At 44.3% G+C, this 20387-nt stretch overlaps 1 protein-coding gene across 2 annotated transcripts in view; it reads left to right on the top strand.

The window, feature by feature from the left end:
* The window catches only part of TFE3 (transcription factor binding to IGHM enhancer 3), a 47000-nt gene that overhangs the window by 19677 nt on the left and 6936 nt on the right, over positions 1 to 20387 (top strand). For both annotated transcript variants that reach the window (XM_034434049.3, XM_087888694.1), the window contains exons 2-6: positions 7495 to 7608; positions 15859 to 16072; positions 17266 to 17541; positions 17687 to 17776; positions 19687 to 19804. In XM_034434049.3, the coding sequence (XP_034289940.2) occupies positions 7495 to 7608; positions 15859 to 16072; positions 17266 to 17541; positions 17687 to 17776; positions 19687 to 19804 (812 nt within the window). The remainder of the gene's footprint in view (positions 1 to 7494; positions 7609 to 15858; positions 16073 to 17265; positions 17542 to 17686; positions 17777 to 19686; positions 19805 to 20387) is intronic.

The following is a 20387-nucleotide window of genomic DNA, read 5'->3' as shown; positions in this document are numbered from 1 at the left end:
AGACATTTCAAGAGCTGTCCTCTGACTCTAGAGGAAGAAACTATGGTGACATGAACTGGAATGGGAACATTAGAACTACCCATTCCTGGCACATCTCAACCTTCTACACAGCTTTGGATAATGCTTGCAGCAGAGCAGTCCTTCCAGCCCTCCCATGCTAATGTCCAGTGGGCCATTTATTGCTTCTTTCAAACTGAACAGCTTCTCCATGCTTGAGATGGGCGATGACAGGAACATGTTCCTTAGTTTTTTTCTGAATTCCAGAGCATTTTCTCCACAGATCATCTCCAGCAACCATCTGATCTTGTGGTAGGTATTCCTAAGGGTGGTAGAAATGTTGCAGTGACCAGGAAAGTGGCATTAATTTGAAGAGCACAAGTTTTATGTGCCAAAAGACCCGGATTTCCAATCCTCCTGAAAGGTGCCAAGGATTGAAAAATTCCTGAGCACAATGGAAAGGAACTCCAGATCTGGCTGACCACTAGTGAGCTAATGAGACCAAGGGTTTACCTTTGAATAAATTGATTTATTACAGAATAAATTTAGCTGCAATGTATGAAACTCTCTGCTACTTGGATGAAGTAGACTTTAGTTCATGTAATCATTAGCCAGAATAAATATGTTAGTCTCTAAGGTGCCATTTCAGTCTTGACTGCACTCTAGCCTTGCTTGTCAGTGTACTGTCAATATAGAACAGGGATTTCCATCTTCAAGAGTCATATATGGAATTAGGGGCTCAGTCACAAAATAACTCCTATTTATTTATTTATTTGATTTGATTTGATTTGATTTGATTTCTATACCGCCCTACTCCCGAAGGATTCAGGGCGGTGCACAGCCAAACAATAAAATACATACATACAAAATTTAAAAGTGGAATTAAAATCAAATTAAATAGTTTTGGCCCAGACAAATTAAAACCCCAATCAATTTAAAACCAATTTTAAAATTTGAATATATAAAATACTAAAAAATATTAAAAAATTAAAAATCTTTTATAAAAGAGGGAGAAAATTAGGCCAGGCCCGCCTGGTGAAATAAAAAGGTCTTTAAGGCGCAGCGGAAGGTGCGCAGATCCGGGATCCTCCGTATCTCCGGGGGGAGCTCGTTCCAGATAGTAAGTGCCCCCACAGAGAAGGCTCTCCCCCTGGGGGCTGCCAGTCGGCATTGTTTGGCTGACGGCACCTGGAGGAGCCCCTCTCTGTGGGAGCGTACCGGCCGGTGGGAGGCTATTGGTGGTAGTAGGCGGTCCCGCAAGTACCCAGGTCCTGAGCCATGGAGCGCTTTAAAGGTGGTAACCAAAACCTTGAAGCGCACCCGGAAGACCACCGGGAGCCAGTGCAGCTCGCGCAGGAGGGTTGTTACATGGGAACGCCATGTCGCTCCCATTACCACCCGCGCGGCCGCACTCTGCGCCAGTTGGAGCCTCCGGGTGCTCCTCAAGGGGAGCCCCATGTAGAGAGCGTTACAATAGTCCAGACGGGAGGTGACGAGGGCATGAGTGACTGTACGTAACGAGTCCCAATCCAGAAAGGGACACAACTGGCGGATCAGGCGAACCTAATGAAAAATCCTCCCGGTCACGGCCGTCAAGTGCTCTTCTATTAATTGCTCAGTGAGTCATAAAATGTGCTTTTCAGAGAAAGGCACTGAGACAATGGAAAATAAATACATTTGCAGTCCATGATCAAGACTGCCCTCCAAATGCCTTTCTCTTTCTTCTCTTATCCTTGATATTCACTCCCAACCCAATAATTTTCATGCTCTCACAATCTATTTCCCTGCTGACTCTCCTTAATATCTGCCCCAGTCTATTTATTTCTCTTCTTCTCATGTGTGGTCTTCTCACGTCATCCTGTTTGGTTGTTCCCAGCCTAAATCTGGTCTCACTGCTTCTTTCTCCAAGGTAATCCTGCCCCCCCCTCCTCCAGTCCACATTCTTCCCACTGACATTCAAGAATTTCTATTCTCCTGTGTCTTGCTTTTTTCTCTCTCTTCCCCACTCCCATTTCCAGTTATCCAAGGTTAAAAAAAATGGATAAAAGTGGTACTATATCACAGTTTCAGCAACTAACGTTGCTGGTATAGGAAAGTTTCCACATGTTTGCAAAAGTTTGCTGTGTTGCCTGACATAGAAGACCAGACAATATTTTGCCATGGAGACAAGACAGTTTGCATTGCACCCTTTATGAATTGAATGAATGGGCAGGTTTAAGTCCACACATACTGTTTTGTCCATACTTGATCCCAAATTGTAGATGTCTGTATAGAGTCTTGATGGCAAACCTAGGGCATGCGTGCCAGACATGGCACACAGCACCCTCTCTGATGGCACACAAACCATCACCCAAGTTCAGCTCCGCATGCGTGTGTGCCTCCCAGTGGCCAGCTGGTCTTTGGGTCTCTGCCGCGCATGCGGGGGGGGTCACATGTGGGGGGGCCGTGCGCATGCACGGGGCTGGGGCGCACGTGGTGGGGCCACATGCGCATGTGCAGGGGCAGGGTGCATGCAGGGGGTGCATAAGCGGGGCGCATGTGGGGGACACGCACACATTGCATTTTGGGGGGTTGAGTGCGCATGTAGGCATTTGAGTGCGCTTGCGCGCTTTGGGCACTTTTGTCCAGAAAAGGTTAGCCATCACTGGTATAGAGCAAAACCAGCCTTTTGAATTATGCTCAGAAATTATTCCTGCTGTTTTAAAACTTGTTAATTCTTGCCTTTCACAAGTAAAATGTCACGTGGAGTCTTATCATTTCAATCAATGGTTTTACGATCTCGCCAGCAATTCCTGAGTGTTCAGTTCAGTCCAATCTATGGCCCAAGAGTAATTGCCAGGCTGAATCAAGGGATCATTGGCTCAAACATTATCTTCGGCTCTCTGTGGTTGCCAGCTGTACCTTTGCTCCACCAGTACCAGATACTTCTCCTTAAGTAACTTTCAGGGGTGCTGCAAAGATTACAGTCTGCGAAGTTTTTTGGATGCATGCCTTTGAAAGGTTAAGCCTGGCTTTTCGTAAGAGTGGAGAAGAACTATTTTTCTGAATGAAATCAGGCTTTTTAAGTGATCTGGAGGAAGGCTAAGCCTAGCCTTGTAACTTAGAGATTTCATCCACTGGTTTGCCTGCTAGAACAGCGGTCCCCAGCTTTGGCGGCCCTGCAGGGTGGGGAGGGGAACTGGGCCGCATGAGTGACAGGCCGGTGTGCAACACAGCTCAACTTGCACAAATGGTGGGCCGGCGCACACATACACATGCACAGTTGCACACACAACTCAACTACAAGTTGAGCTGCATGAGTGTGCACACGTCGCTGGCCCAAACTGCTTGCATGAGTTGAGCTATGCTGTGTGTGCATGCTGGCCCGCCTCTCATGCAGCCCGATTCCGAACAGGCCATGGCATGGTAGGGGCCACATCCCAGAGGTGCTAGAAGATTTCCATTTCTGCTTCTTCCCTACAGAATTAGGCTCTGAGATAGGCTTTTTTTTTTTTTTTTTTGGTGTGGTCGTGCAGAGCTCACTAGCTGAGATCTTTTTCACTTCCTCAAATTTGGCTCTTGGAAGAAAGGAGGTCTTTTATCATGCTAGTTGCACAATTTCTTCTCTCCAGATTAGGAATCTCCGTTTTCACTTCCACCATGTTTGGCTAGAAAGAGTTACCACAAATTCCGCCTAAGTTCTAAATTTTGCCTTCGTTTTGTGCTTTGTTAGGACGAGGAGATTTCACGGCTCCGTTTTAAACTATTACTTGTCTTCTTGCCTGCCTCTGGGGCCAGTTTTCTGTCTCTGGGGAGGGCAACAGTGAGAAAACCGTCCTTGTAGGCTCTGTACAGTAGTAACTCTATATGAGATCCAAACATGATTTAGCATAAGGGCAGTAAATGCAGATCAGCCTTTTCCAACTGGGACAGTTTCCAGAGTTTCCAGCTTCAGGGGTTTTAGGAGATGAAATTGGTGGTTTATAACTCACAATGATTTGCATAATCACCATTGTGGTGAAACTCCCTGAACCCAAGAACAACCTCATTTCTAAGATCAGAATCCTATTTAATGGAATAAAGTGCTTCTGCAGTCATTTCTGTAAATATTGTAAAAAAAAAAAAAGGAAACCTCATGGATTGTCCCCAGAACATGGTAACTGGAAATATATTAGTTTTGTATAAGAAGCTGCCCTGATCAGTTATTATAATGAGAAGTCAATTCAATCTGGGTTTCTTTTAAAATATCTCAACAGGGTTTTCATTTTTGATGACAGTTTCTAATTTCTGGTTTTCTTTTTGCAGCTCTTCATCATCTTATATACTGTTGCCAATTTCCTTAGTTGTTTCTTTAAATTAAAAGGCTCTGCTTTCAGCAAATAGACAGGTTGTTACCACCCACATTTACACTAACCCTTTTCTCCTTCTTCGGTTCTTGATTAAATATTTTGGAGTGGACCGTCCTGGGTGTGGCATGTTATACATTGCAAGTTTGAAGCTTTTTATGTGTAGAGAGTAAGGCAAATGATTGTGACAGAGTAGTGCAGGAACCATTATCTAGGCAAAAGGCTTTTTTTAAAGTACAGAACGGTGAGATAATATTCAGCCGCACTTCAGGAAGACGCCTCCCTAATCCACTAAGTATAAGAAGGAGAGAGAGGTACAGCTCAATCAGACTTGCAAGATAATTATAGTCAATCTCAATAAAAATAGTTTTAGCCTTCTTGCAGAGTGGATTTCCTGGTCTGCTTTACCCAGTGGGGCTGACACTAGAAGTCATAAGTTCCAGAGATAGTTACATCCATCCCTTCAGAGACACAGCATAACTTATCAAAACATAAACAGTATTTTGTTATTAATAAAATATGTATGGATTTTTTTTAAAAAATAACACCTCTTAATAACTTGCTTGCTAAGACTAATGTGTGCTAATAACAATAATTAACTCAGAGACAGTGTGCTATAATAATGTTAGTCTCGCACGGGAAAAATTCAGATTTTGTTCCTCCTTCAGCCAGGAAACTTCACTGGTTGTTTTGGGGCCAACTGCCCCCCTCAGCACAACTTACTTCACGGGGTTGTTGTTACAGACAAAAGCAGAAAGAAAGAATGTTGTGTACACAGCACTATGCTCCTAAATGAAAGGCAAAATATGAGGTTAATAAAAGTATAAAAGAAATAATTGTTGAGGTGACTGAATCAACAAGCTTTCCAATCATCTGGGATTTTTCAAATATCAACAGGCTGTTTAATTGAACAGCTGAAATCAAAGAATTTGGATGATGGGGTTTTCTGAGGATCAGATATGTGGCTAGGCAGAATGAAGCAGACACTTGATGCAGCTAGCTTGGATGTCAGGGTTGATGGATCCTTTCATTGGCCCTGTCTTTGCTGTCCCCAGATGCAGGGAAAAATGTGGACCCATTGCTAATCTTAAAGTAAACTTTAGCCGCTAATCCAGTTTTTATCATCGGATTTGAACATCTCAAGTAGCAAAACATGTAAGGCCATCCCTGGAAACTTACAAAACAGGTAACAGCGGCTAAGCTAATCATGAAAAAATATATATCCTGAATTCGTAACAATATGTCTATGAGACTGAAGGATTATGAAACAACGTGGAAGCTTCTGAATTTCAAAGAACTTTACAGCTGACCAGATAGTTTTTAAAAATTGCAGGAAGGGCCAAGGAAAGGGGGGGGAAAATGTACTTAGTATTTCTTCACCAGGTTCCAGTCCTAGACTGAATGTTTAAATCATCTGGAAGATGTTAATTGGATCATGTAATCAGATACAGAACTGTGTTAACATTGCACTAAAGCCTTGCCAAATCATGCAGAGAAAAAGAAACATTGAAACAATGGTCAGCCCCTTATTCTTGAAAATAAAACATCCTGGGGTTAAAAGACAAAATTCTTTCCATCTTTGTGAAAGATGTAAGTCCCAAAGTATGAAGCTAAACCTTAGTAAGCTATGTATGTGAAGGGCTTACTGGTTGTCACAATTTAAAAATCATGCTTGGGAAGTAAAAATATTTTCTCTGACCACATTTGGGTAAATCATACTCTTCCTGAAATATATGTTGATGATCTTAGGGTTGAGATAAATGTATACATTTCAGATCTGAACGTTTGATGAGTGAAGGATCATGCTTGGTATAACGTTTGAATCACGTTCCACTTGCATTTCTGCTACTTCCTTTTCATTGTGGGAAATTTCCCTACCTTTTCCCCTGTACTTGTTTATGGCCCAAGACTGTGACTTGCAGGTACAAGGAACCATTCTTATTTATTCAAAGTCTGGGGATACTGTGTTTCCCCAAAAATAAACCCTCCCCTGAAAATAAGCCCTCCCCGCATGCACAGCTGGTCCCATCATTTTCTCTGGTTAGGGTTAGGAAGACAGAGCTGGAAATCAGGTAAGATGGCAAGAGGAGCCCCATCTTGCTCCACACACCCCAAAATAATAAGACCTCCCCAAAAATAAGGCCAAGCACTTATTTCAGGGTTCAAAAAATATAAGACAGGGTCTTATTTTCGGGGAAACATGGTAGTTGCCAAGTAAAAATGGTGCCAAGAAAATTGAAAGTTGCAAGGGTTGTTAAGGATTGCTTACCAACTATTACTATTGAAGTCTGGTTTTCCTGCTAAAGAAAAATGAAAGTGGCCAGCAGCATTAACTGTTAAAAATCATCAATACCCCTCAAATAAATAACAAGCAACAAACCAACAGCGGATAACGAGCAAAAAAATAACAACCTCAAATTTGTGATGTATTGGATTATGATTGCTAGCCAGTTATCCTAGTTTGTGAAAATACTAAAAACAGACAGGAAGCACTTCTGTTTTTTGAAAATGAAATTGCTCTATCACATCACAAGCAACATGATATCCAAACAAACAAATGGATCAGTAATTAATCCCTTCAAAAAAAGCAAAGTTTTCACATGCATTTAACAGCTTTCGGTTGTCTCTGTCTAAGGCTATTCCTCAGGGCAGGAGCCCTATTCTGGGAGATGTTGAACCTCAGATGCTACAGGAAGGAACAGTTCAGCACTGACATTGATTATAGCATGTGTGGGGAAAGAATATAGATACAGGGCAAGTGTAACTTAAAATTGTAGATCCCGAAGCCAAGAATAGTTTTCAAAATAAGAATTTGAAACTAGAAGCAAACATATAAATATAGACTCAACAAAGTTGGAATAATACTGAGTGATCTGTCCCAGGTAACAGGGCAGCAGTTACAGTAACTTCTGAAGACCAAAGAATAAGGATAGGCCCAATTGGTGTTTGTTACAGTAGTCCAGTTATACAGCGATTAAAGAATGGGTGGCCTTGGCAGGTCTGATTTATCTAAGAAAGGATGTCACGGGGTTATTAAGCAAACATCAATGTCTCCTGCTACATAGAGAATGGTTTAGAGGAGCTAAGTCTCAGTTTATTGGCTGAGATAAATCTTAATTGTTCAAAGAGAAATAAGCATTGTGTCTTAATCCTTGTCTGTATTTTCAAACAGCCTCAGCTCTGTGCCTCCAGAGTCTGGGATCGTGGCCGACATTGATTTGGAGAACATCCTCTCTCTGACCAGCGAGAATTTCTACGAACTCAAGAGTCAACCCATTGGTGTCAGGTAGGAAGACTGAAACACAGCTGTCACTGGACTCTGTGAAGCTGTTATCCTTCTGCTCCTCAATTACTAGGATAAGATAAAGGGAAGGAGAATTTCTGATCAGATCAAATTTATTTTTATTTATTTATTTTATTCAATTTTTATACCGCCCTTCTCCTGCTGGACTCAGGGCGGTGCACAGCCGAGAATAAAAAACATCCCAATACAAAATTCAAAATTTTAAAAGAATTAAACAAATTTTGCCCCAAAATTTAACACCTCCCAACTAAAATCCATTTACAATTAAAAATATCTAAGGGGGGGGGGGGTTACGCCAGCCCAGCTTGATGAAATAGGAAAGTTTTGAGGGCACGTCGAAAAGCACGGAGATCTGGTATCCTACGTATCTCCGGGGGCAGGTCGTTCCAGAGGGCAGGTACTGCCACAGAGAAGGCCCTCCCCCTGGGGATCGCCAGCCGACATTGCCTGGCTGACGGCACCCTGAGGAGTCCCTCTCTGTGGGAGCGAACTGGCTGGTGGGAGGCTATCGGCGGCAGAAGGCGGTCCCGTAAATACCCAGGCCCTGTGCCATGGAGCGCTTTAAAGGTGGTAACCAACACTTGGAAGCGCACCTGGAAGACCACCGGGAGCCAATGCAGCTCGCGCAGGAGGGGTGTCACATGGGAGTGCCCCATCGCTCCCATAATCCCCCGCGCGGCCGCATTCTGCACCAGTTGGAGCCTCCGGGTGCTCCTCAAGGGGAGCCCCATGTAGAGAGCATTGCAGTAGTCCAGGCGGGAAGTGACGAGTGCCTGAGTGACTGTGTGTAAGAAGTCCCGATCCAGAAAGGGACGCAATTGGCGAATCAGGCGAACCTGATGAAAAGCCCCCCTGGCCACGGCCGTCATGTGCTCTTCTAAAGACAGCCGTGCATCCAGGAGGGCGCCCAAGTTGCGAGCCCTCTCCGTGGGGCCAGTAACTCGCCCCCAATAGCCAGCGATGACACCAGCTGGCTATATCGGGATGCCGGAAGCCACAGCCACTCGGTCTTGGAAGGGTTGAGTCGAAGCCTGTTTCTCCCCATCCAGACCCGCACGGCCTCTAGGCACCAGGACATCACTTCAAGGGCATTGTTGGGATGGCCTGGGGTGGACATGTACAGCTGAATATCGTCAGAGTACTGATGGAACTCCACCCCAAAACCACGGATGATCTCGCCCAGCAGCTTCACATAAATGTTGAACAGAAGGGGTGAGAGGACCGATCCCTGCGGCACCCCACAAACAAGGCGCCTCGGGGTCGACCTCTGCCCCCTGCCAACACCGACTGTGACCGGTTAGAGAGATAGGAGAACCACCGTAGGACGGTGCTCCCCACCCCCAACCCCTCCAACCGGCGCAGCATGATACCATGGTTGATGGTATCAAAAGCCGCTGAGAGATCTAACAGGACTAGGATAGAGGAACAACCCCTATCTCGAGCCCTCCAGAGATCATCCACCAACGCGACCAATGCAGTTTCCGTGCTGTGCCCAGGCCTGAAGCCGGGTTGGAGCGGATCTAGATAGACAGCTTCATCCAGGTACTGAGGAAGCTGCCGCGCCACCACACTCTCAACAGCCTTCGCCAAGAAGGGAAGGTTGGAGACCGGATGGTAGTTAGCCAAAACAGCCGGAACCAGAGAGGGCTTCTTGAGGAGGGGCCTGACCACCGCCTCTTTCAAGGTGGATGGAAGACACCCTCACTCAAAGAAGCGTTAATAATCCCCTGGAGCCAGCCTTGCGTAACCTCCCGGGAGGCCAGCACCAGCCAGGAGGGACATGGGTCCAATAAACATGTGGTCGCGTTCAGCCATCCCAGTATCCTGTCCACGTCCTCGGGAGCTACAGAGTCGAACTCTTCCCAAATGACATTCTCAAGACTGGCCTCCATCATCCCGTCTGTAGCCACCCAGTCAGAGACCAAGCCTTCCCGAATCTGAGTGATTTTATCGTGCAGATACTGAACAAAATCCTTAGCCCAACCCTGCAAGGGATCCTCCCGCACTCCCAGATGGAGGAGGGAGCAGGTCACCCTAAACAGGGCAGCTGGGTGGTTATCTGCAGATGTGATAAGAGCGGAAAATAATTACATTTTGCCGCTTTTATCGCCACTAGGTAGGTCTTAATATGAGACCTTACCAGTGTTCAGTCAGATTTGGAACGGCTAGACCTCCAACTGCTCTCCGGGCGTCTTTTCCGGTGCTTCATCTCCCTCAGCTCCTCGGAAAACCAAGGAGCCAGGTAAACTCGGCGACGGGTCAGAGGCCGCAAAGGCACGACTCGGTCCAAAGTGTCAGCGGCCGCCCTATCCCAGGCGGCCACCAGCTCTTCAGCCGAGCCGTGAGTCAGAGCCTCAGGAAATGGCCCAAGCTCCATCTGGAACTTATCAGGGTCCATCAAGCGCCTGGGGCGGAACCATCTAGGCTGTTCCGCCTCTCTGCGGCGGGGTGTGGCGGTTAGAAAGTCACGCCTAAGAAGGGAATGATCTGACCATGACAAGGGCTCAGTCACTATCTCCCTTATCTCAAGATCATTCATCCACTGACCAGAGACAAAAATCAAGTCCAGAGTGTGTCCTCCCGTGTGAGTGGGTCCATGAATTAATTGGGTCAGGTCCATGGCCGTCATGGAAGCCATGAACTCCCGGGCCGCCTCAGACGCTTCGCCAACAGATGGCAAGTTGAAGTCCCCCATGACCATAAGCCCAGGGGTCTCCACCGCCACCTCGGCAATCACGTTGAGCAGCTCGGGCAGGGCAGCCGACACGTGGCAGGGAGCCAGGTACGTAATCAGCAAGCCCATCTGCCTCCCATCTCCCCACTTCACAAATGATATTATTGAGAGGATTTTCCTTGTTTTTTTTAAGTGCAGTTCATTCATTCTTCTGGCACATTTTATCCTGTCACTTGCAAGTAGATTACATCATCCTTCAATTCTAGGCTTTCAAAATAAAATATTTGATTGTGGGTGCTTCCTTTATTTATCATTGGCCTTCTCAGGTTTTACAGTATTTTCTGCTAAATCTCAGAGACCCCTCAGATAGTTTAAATTATGACTTATAAAGTTGAGATTTTAGATTGTAAGAAAACCTGTAAGAAAAAGAAAGGAAGGTAAGGAGATACAAGCTAAGGCTAAGATAAATAATGCATCTTGTTTCTTTTGTTAATTTCCTGCATAGACTAAAATGGCTCTCACATAATTTTTTTTCTAATGCTTGCACACATTTAGGTTCATAAAATTCAAGCAATACCAAATGCTTCCATTGACATAGTAGACTTTTGCCTAGCATTTAAATATATAGCTTTTTTGTCTATATTGAAAATAAAACCTTATTCCCTCGTACTTTAAAATGGGACTGGTCAAACATTCTTAAATTGAGTTGGACTTAGTTTCCCAAATGATATCTTCTAATTATGTGAGTTTCTTCCCTTGTAGCATATTAAACATTGAATTTCCCCAAATTTCTACAAATAGCCATCGCAATTTAGAACCTAGATGTTTCTCTGTTCTTTATCTGAAGCTCTGATCTCAGTTGAATCATCTTTGTTTAACTACGCATGAACATTTTTAGACTATAGCATATTGCCATCATAAAGCAGTTTACAACAGTTGCAAGATTGTCGTGTAAGAATAATGTTGAAGGTTGGATGATTGAGCTTTGGCCAAAGGAATTGGTGGTGTGGTGATTGTTCCTTGATCCGTATTGACGTCTGGATTTAGTAAAATTGTCAATCTTTTAATGCAGGGGTCCCCAACCCTTGGTCCATGGACTGCCATTGATCCGTGGCAGGCCAGGAACTGGACCAAACGAGCAAAGCCTCATCCGTGATATGCAACCAGCATGCAAAACCACACCCTCTCTGGTCTACCGAAAACCCTTTCTTCACGGAACCAGTTCCTGGTGCCCAAAAGTTTGTGGGGGGCCCCACTGTTTTAATGCAATTCAAATAGTAATAAGGAAAACAGTCAAGCCAAGGGAAAATCCATATTTCATGAACTTGTTGCTGATGTATCAAGATATCTAGCTTGGCAAACTACGCAATGTGCTATTGGATTCCCTAATGCAAAGCAAAGTTACCCTTCAAGTTTGTACTTATTGCCAAATTACCTTTAGATTGTTTAAAATTCTTTTAAATCGAAATTTTAATCTGTTTTAAATTATTGGGATTTTTAATTGTCTCGTGCTAAATTATTTAATCTGGTTTTAATTATGTTTTTAAATTTTGTATCTATGTATTTTATTTTGTGCCTGTTCACCGCCCTGAGTCCTTCGGGAGTAGGGCGGTATATAAATCTAATAAAACAAACAAACAAACAATGTTACACTTTATCCCAGCTTCACAGTACATTTCTTTATACCAAATACTATTGTATGTCAATAGTAGTAACTGTGAGAGGGATCGTGGAGTCCTAGTGGGACGATCACCATATATGAACCAGCAGTGTGCTGCCAAAAAAGCCAACATAGTTATAGGCTGCATTAACAGAGGGATAAAATCAAGATCACCACTTTACAATGCCTTGTAAGATCACACTTGGAATTCTGCATCCAGTTTTGGTTGCCACAATATAAAAAAGATGTTGAAACTCTAGAAAGAGTACAGAGAAGAGCAACAAAGATGATTAGGAGACTGGAAGCTAAAACACATAAAGAACTGTTGCTGGAAGTGGGTATGTCTACTTTAATGAATAGAAGGACTAGGGGTGACATAGTGATGTCCCAATATGTCAGGGACTGCCACAAAGAAGAGGGAATCAAGCTATTCTCCAAAGCACTGGAAGCAGAGGTGGGTTTCAGCAGGTTCTGACCAGTTCTGGAGAACTGATAGCGGAAATTTTGAGTAGTTCGGAGAACCAGTAGTAAAAATTCTGACTGGCCCCACCCCCAACTATTCTCTGCCTCCCAAGTCCCAGCTGATCGGGAAGAAATGGGGATTTTGGAGTATCCTTCCCCGCTATGCCCACTAAGCCATGCCACGCCCACCAAGCCACGCCCATAGAACCGGTAGTAAAAAAATTCGAAACCTACCACTGACCGGAAGGCAGGACAAGAAGCAATGGAAGGAAACTAATCAAGGAGAGATACAACCTAGAACTAAGAAGAAATTTCTTGACAGTTAGAACAATTAATCAGTGGAACAGCTTGCCTCCAGAAGTTGTGAATGCTCCAACACTGGAAGTTTTTAAGACGAGATTGGACAAGATTTGTCTGAAATAGTGTAGGGTTTCCTGTCTGAGCAGAGGGTTGGACTAGAAGACCTCCAAGGTTCTTTCCAGTTCTGTTATTCTCTTCTCTTCTGTTCTTTCTATGTGCAGTATTTACATGGAAAGTTCCTTCAGATTCTTGTCCAGGAATTTTTGGAGGGTTTTTTTCTTTCTCTTGTTGACAGAGTTCTGCTTTTAGGAAAGATATGACACTATGAGGAGTAGAGTAAAGGAAGGACTTTGACCTGAGGAAATTATAGTTGTAAACGGGAGTGAGATGAGATCCCAGAGAGGAATATGAGTCAATAAAGTCATCTGTTTTATTTTAAGCAAAGGGGGATTTAGAGTACCTCTTGTCTTAGCATATGTGGAATTGTAACATCCTGCAAATTGCAATGTGTGTGCAATGCACATACACTTTAAAAGAGAGTCAGAAAAGGTGAAGGAGAGTAAATTAGAGACATTTAAGAAATGTGTTGATTTGGGTAAAGATATCCCTTTAAACAGGAATTTGACCCCTAAGCCACTCTGGTTGCTGATCAGCTTTAGCAGGAACTATTGTATCCCCGGAATGACTATGGCGGATTTGAAGGAGGTGGTGCGAGACAGAGGGGCATGGAGACTGCTGATCCATAGGGTGGCCAAGGGTCAGATACAACTGAATGATACAGCACAATGATGACAGTATCTAAACCAGAGGTGGGTTTCAGCAGGTTCTGACCAGTTCTGGAGAACTGGTAGTGGAAATTTTGAGTAGTTCGGAGAACTGGTAGTAAAAATTCTGACTGGCCCTGCCCCCATCTATTCTCTGCCTCCCAAGTCCCAGCTGATCAGGAGGAAATGGAGATTTTGCAGTAACCTTTCCCTAGAATGGGGTGGGAATGGAGATTTTGCAGTATCCTTCCCCTGCCACGCCTACCAAGCCACGCCCACAGAACCGGTAGTATAAAATTTTGAAACCCACCACTGATCTAAACCCTCAAGCTTCTCTCCCCATTCAAGAAGTTTGAGAGGGTTTTTTCCCCTTCTCTCCCCCTCTTTTTTTTTTAAAAAAAAAAAATTCCAGATTTTACATTCTGTATCTTAGTTGCCTTTTTCTTAGTTTGGAGTTTATGAGCAGCAATATTGTTATCAATCTCTGAGCAGTCAAGAGTCTTAGTAATCAAAGTGGCCAACTTTGCAACAATATAATTATAAAATAGATAATAGAGTGTGTTGCTTTTAAATGTCCTCTAAACAATTTTTTTTTTTCAATTTGGAATCTATATTCTAATGTACGTGTCCCCCATTTTTCAGTTGAAGTTTGATGGGATTGAACAGATTGGAAAGCACCCCTGTTTTCAGGCAACTATGACTCCAGCTCTGTTTTAATAATTCCGATTTTAAATTTCCTTGAAGCACGTGTGTCTCTCTCTACTGTTCTCTGGCAATTCTAGAAGTAGCCAGGATAGAGTAATGGTTAGAGAATGGTAGATTAGGGTTACAGTGTTTAACATTCAAATGTCTACTCGGCCATTAATGATAAAATCTGATAGTGTTTTTCCATCTATGTTAATCTGGTCAGTGAGGATAAATGCGTGTGTGTGGGGGGGTGGGGGTGTTCTATGTTGCCTTGGAGGAAAAAACCAAGTTAAACAAAAAAATGTAAGACAACAATATAAAATTGCCTTGTCTCTCACTGTAGTTTCTTCCAAGTGAAGTTCTTAGCTGCCACTTTATCTTCCTTCAGAACAATCTATTAGTAGATATCAATGGAAGGGGGCGGGGTTCTCTTTCACTTGGCCATGATTACATCTAGTTGTGAAATAAAGTTTTCTAGGGAAAGCCTATTTTGGTCATGATTGATTCTGTACTATCAAGTTGGTATCAACTCTTAGCGACCCCATAGAGTCAAAGACAGAATCTCTCCCTGAGGATCTGTCCCAGTGGTGAAATCCAAATTTATTTACTACCGGTTCTGTGGACGTGGCTTTGTGGGCGTGGTGTGGCTTTGTGGGAGTGGTATGGCTTTGTGGGTGTGGCAGGGGAAGGATACTGCAAAATCTCCATTCCCTCCCCATTCCTGAGGGAAGGATATTGCAAAATCTCCATTCCCACCCCACTCTGGGGCCAGCCAGAGGTGGTATTTGCCGGTTCTCCGAACTACTCAAAATTTCCGCTACTGATTTTCCAGAACCTGCTGGATTTTTAAATTATGGGGCCAAATAGATATATATTCTTTTAATTGTTTTTAATGTCTGTATTTTATGTTTCTTATTTGTGGCTGTACACCGCCCTGAGTCCTCCGGGAGAAGGGCGGTATATAAATTCAAAATAAAATAAAATAAATAAATAAATAAATAAATTTCACCCCTGACCTGTCCCTAGCCTAGTCTTTCAGGTATTTGAAAAGTGCACCCCACAATAACTGAACTCATCTTTGAAAAGTGCACCCCACAATTACTGAATAACTGGTCATCCTCTTTTTCTCTTTCCTTCCATGTGTCTCAGCATCCTAGCCTGGGCCAAAAGCTAGGCCTTCACATAGTATGCAGAATAAGATAATTTGAGCCTGGTTGTTTGTGCCTTGAGAGAAAACTCTGGGTTGATTTTGTTGGGCAATCCAACAAAATCAACCTAAAATATTTTCAGGAGATGGGTCCTTGAGGACTGTTGTCAGCCTGCAACCTGACAACCTGTATCAACAATTGCCTTTACTGGGCATCAGGAAATATATACTGTACCTTGCATGTATACTATTTAATGCATCATTGGTCCATTAGTGGAAAGAAAGCTTTATCTAACAAAAGTCTATTCTAATTACGCTCAATATAATAGCCTGCTTTATTTATTTATTGCATTTCTGTTGTGCTACATTCTGACAAGTCTCGGTGGCTTACTTAATGTAGGGTATTAAAAAAATATGTCCCACTTGTATTCAGGAGCTGGTATTCTCTCAGCAGTGAGGCTTCTTTGGAGAATTTACTGGCCAGAGCAGAAAAATGATTTTGATGATCTCTCTCTCTCTCTCTCTCTCCTCCTTCCAGCCCTCCAAGGGCCCCAGCTCAAAGTCCTAACATGTCGTCCCGGGTTCTACTCCGGCAGCAGCTTATGCGGGCACAGACGCAAGAACAGGAACGTCGGGAGCAGCAACAGGCAGCTCAGTTCACTCCTGCACCCGCTGCATCAGCCACACCGGCTATTTCTGTGAGCCCACTAGCTCGCCCTGCACCTGCCCAGGTGCCTGTGGAGGTATTGAAGGTAAGAGAAAAGAGGAAGCAACTCTGCATTGGAGAGAAATCAGGTTTCATCCTAGCAAAAGGAGCTAGTTAGAAGAAGAGGTTGGTACCATGTCTTTGAGATTGAAAGGCCATCTGAAAAGGATTCTCCTTCACTTGAAATATTTTCATATTTACAAAGGATACACAATAAACTGGAACTGCTTTTGGAGCCCTAAGGTAGCTTCTCTGCCCTTCCTCTTATTTTAGATCATAACTGCTTGGCCTAAGTGCTCTTTCACCCAGTTCCATTTTCTTGCATCCATATCACTGTAGTCATAGGACAGAATGACATAGCCTCCTTTTCAGTGCAAAAGTCTGAGAACTGCATTCTTTGATCTGGTACACAGTATATCTTATTACATTGGACATCCATAGTTCAACATTTTTGGCCACTCTGAAGAGGAACTCTGGGAATTGGAAGTCCAAACATCTGGAAGGCCCTCAGGTTGGAGGAGACTGTATTATTTATTCCTTGTGTCATGTTGCATTTGGCTCCTGAGGTACTTAAAGTCCTGTTGCCTTTTACAGCAGGTGGATGGAAGGCCACAACTCCTGGAATTCTCAGCAATGCTCGTCTTGGCTAGGGAATGCTGGGAGTTGAAGTACACTCTTCTGGAGGGTGCCCATGTGGGGGATCTGTGTATTAGGTATTCCTTGGGACACCTGTGATTGGCTACTGAGAATCTAGTTCTCCTATTGGATAAAAGGAAAGGGACATCAATATGTCAGTGTCCTTTAGGTCAGCTATTTGTAAATCTAATTTACAATTAGATTTGGCAAATTCTCTGAAAATAGATTTAAGTTCAAGCTGGCTGGATGTCCATTTTCCTGGCCTTCATATCTCCCGATGCAAGGCTATGCTGAAGGTGCAGTGGCACCTCTTCACCCAAGGTGCAAATTTGAAGTGTAAATTTGAATTCATTGGGAACAGCATGGAGGATTAGTTGTGACAGCAGTCTATGCCTGACAGGCATAATCTTGGCTCCTTCTGTTAATTTGATTATATTTGTGTGCATAGCTGAGGGTGAGCAGTTCATTTAGGGACAAACTCAGCTTGCGTTGCCTTCAAGGATTTCTGTATGCTTGGAAAGCTGTCTTGCAAATAGTTGAATGGCACTGCCCAAGTGATGGTTGACTCATACTTTCCCCCCTCTTTTTCTCACTTGAACTCAGGTTCAAACCCACTTGGAGAACCCCACAAAGTACCACATCCAGCAGGCACAGAGACAGCAAGTCAAACAGTATCTTTCTACAGCTATGGGGAGCAAGATGTCAACACAGGCATTAAGCGGAACGAGCCCTGGTGCACCCACCTGCTCCCCACAGGCTGTTTCAGGTCCGGAGGCCCCGCCCGGTTTGGCTCACCAGCAGGGAGTGGCAGGAAGCACTGGCAGTGCCCCCAATAGCCCTATGGCGATGCTCAACATTGGTTCCAACTCTGAGAAAGAAGTGAGTAGAAATTCCCCGATCCCTTTCATCTCTCCTATTCCCACAGCCTTTCTTTGCCGTTTCCCTCCATTCTTGCTTGTTGAATATTTCCAGTAGCCCCCCCCCCAATGTCAGATACATCTAATCCCGTCCACTCTCCTGTCAGATTGATGATGTCATCGACGAGATTATCAGCCTGGAATCCAGCTACAATGACGAAATCCTCAACTATGGTGGTCTGCAGATGCCCAGCACTGTGAGTAGTTTTTGGTTAAAGAAAAAAAAAAAAGACATATGGATACTTAAGGAAAAGCAGTGGTGGTGAGAAACCTAGATTTGGAAATTAGGATGGAACAGGTAACTTTTATTTTATGTTCCTTGATTTAAATAGAAAAAAAAAACCACCTTGTGACATCATAAAGACTGACCAATGTATGGTTTACATTTTCATAGGCCATAGGTTGACTTCAGCAAATGGAAGTTGATAGCATGAAAAGTACAGGTAGTCCTCAATTTATGACCACAATGGAGCCCAGAATGTATGCTCCTAAGTGAGAAATTTGATGTGGGCTTTGTCCCATTTTACGATTTTTCTCGCCACATTTGTTAAGTGAATCACTGCAGTTGTTAGATTGGTAACACGGTTGTTAATGGCTTCCCCATTGACTTCGCTCGTCAGAAGGTTGCAAAAAGATGATCGCATGACCCCAGGACACTGCAACCGTCATAAATCTGAGTGAGTTGCCAATCATGCAAATGTAAATCACATGACCGTGGTGATGCTGCAACGGTCATAAGTGTGAAAAATGGCCATGTCACTTTTTTCAATGCCGTTGTAACTTTGAACGGTCACTAAGTGAATTGTTGTAAGTCGAGGACTCCCTAAGGGAGTGGCAGCATCTCATACCTCCTCCCACTTTTTTCTTCCTACTTAAAATACAGGATTTGTGCCCTAAATTTATAGAAACTGTTGCAGTATAATAAAGAATGTTGGCTATGTACCTTGGGTAACTAGACCTGCGGAGGGGAAAGCTGCTGCAAAAACCAGAAGGGGGAAGGTTATTTGACCCATAGGCCTTTACTGTGCCATAAGATTCTCTATTGGTTTCGATCCACCAGACTAGTAGGATGACTGCCCTGCCGCTCTTCAAATAGATTAATTGCTTGGTATAAAAAGTGTTTGAGAGATGGAGAGAAGCAAGTAAAGTACTATAAAAACAACCATTTTGAAAATATCAGTCATTTTCCTCCTCACTAACACAGTAGAATCAATAAAATAAACAATGTTTTTATTTTAACCCTAGTGCAGTGATGGCTAACCTTTTTGCCGCAAAAACGGGGGGAGGTTGGGGGGAGGGCGCAATGTGGCCACACCCATAATGCAATGCCCCCCCACGCCCCACCCCCTTGCATGTGCATGCCCCCCCACACTCCCCCCCACCTCCGCGCATGCGTGCGCGACCCCCTGCAGCCCATTTTGGGCCTAGTAGGCCTCACTGAAGCCTCCCCCACACTGCCCCCCGCACATGCACGCATGACCTCCCCATCTCTGTGCATGCGTCTACTGCATGCGCCCCGCCCCTGCCCCACAGACCCAAAAACCAGCTGACCGGCAGGAGGCACGCACGCATGCACGGTAGAGCTGAGCTGGGCAACGGCTCGTGTGCCCGCAGAGAGGGCTCCGCATGCCAACTGTGGCACATTTGCCATAGGTTCGCCATCACGGCCCTAGTGCTTTAAAAAGTACATCTCCAACCACTCCAAGTGGTTGGTTCCTTAGGCATTCTTAGTAAATATCATTCACTAAAACCAACCTGTTACTGAAGATATTTTTACATTTTATATATTTTTATCTTCTGTTTCTATGTCAAAGGAGTATAGTACCCATTTATTTCTTCATGAGAGCATCCTACTGGTCATTAAGATAAACCAACATGAAGTAGTGGGCAGAGTGTTGGACTGGACTGGGGAGATGTAGAATCAGACTCCCACTAATGGGAAACAAGCTCCCTTGGGGTCCATCCATAGCTTCCAGGTACCACCTTCTGATCTAGATTGGGAGGTCTAGATTGGAAGGTAGATTAGAAAGTAGGCATCTCACAGTACAGCAAAACTTTCTGAGCTGCTGGCCTGGAAATCCTTTAAATTCTTTTCTGTTCTGCACAGCTGCCAGTCTCGGGAAACCTCCTGAATGTGTACAGTAACCCAGGAATGATGGAACCAGCTGTTACTGTCAGCAACTCCTGCCCAGCTGACCTGCCTAATATCAAAAGGGAAATGTCAGGTACTTAATTGAAGGAATTGAAAACATGCCGAAGTTGAGCATTGAAAGGTGCCACGTTGGAATGAACACAGGGATATAATCAGAGTTCGCTATGGTGGGAGTTTAGGAAGTGGGGAGTTTAGGATTTGCTCACAGAATAGCTGCCAAGAGATTATGTCCCTTTCTCCACACAGGAGGAAAGATCAGTGAATTTGTTCCTTTTAAAAGTTGAAAGAAGGGTTTGGGGTGGCACCATGATACTACCATATCTGGCATCTTGATTTTCTCTAGTCCAGTGATGGCTAACCTTTTTGCCATCGTGTGCCAGGAGCGGGGAGTGGTGGGTGTTATGCCCACACCCATAATTCTATGCGCCCTGCCCCTGCGCATGCACACGCAACCCCCCCTATGCGCCCCACACTCCTGGCATGTGATGGCATGGTAGGCCCATTTTTTGCTCTCCCCAGCCTCCAAAGCCTTTCTAGGAGTCGGGGGAGGGTGAAAACGGCCTTCCCCACCACCCTGGAGGCCCTCTGGAGGCAGGAAACAGCCTGTTTCCCTACTTCTGGTGGGCCCAGAAGGTCCGAAAATCAGCTGGCCGGCA

This window comes from Pantherophis guttatus, chromosome 2 (assembly GCF_059756535.1).
Source record: "Pantherophis guttatus breed Tessera chromosome 2, ASM5975653v1, whole genome shotgun sequence".
Lineage (NCBI taxonomy): Eukaryota > Metazoa > Chordata > Lepidosauria > Squamata > Colubridae > Pantherophis > Pantherophis guttatus.
Note: the sequence above shows the minus strand (reverse complement) of the source record. Positions and strands in the feature narration are given on the sequence as shown.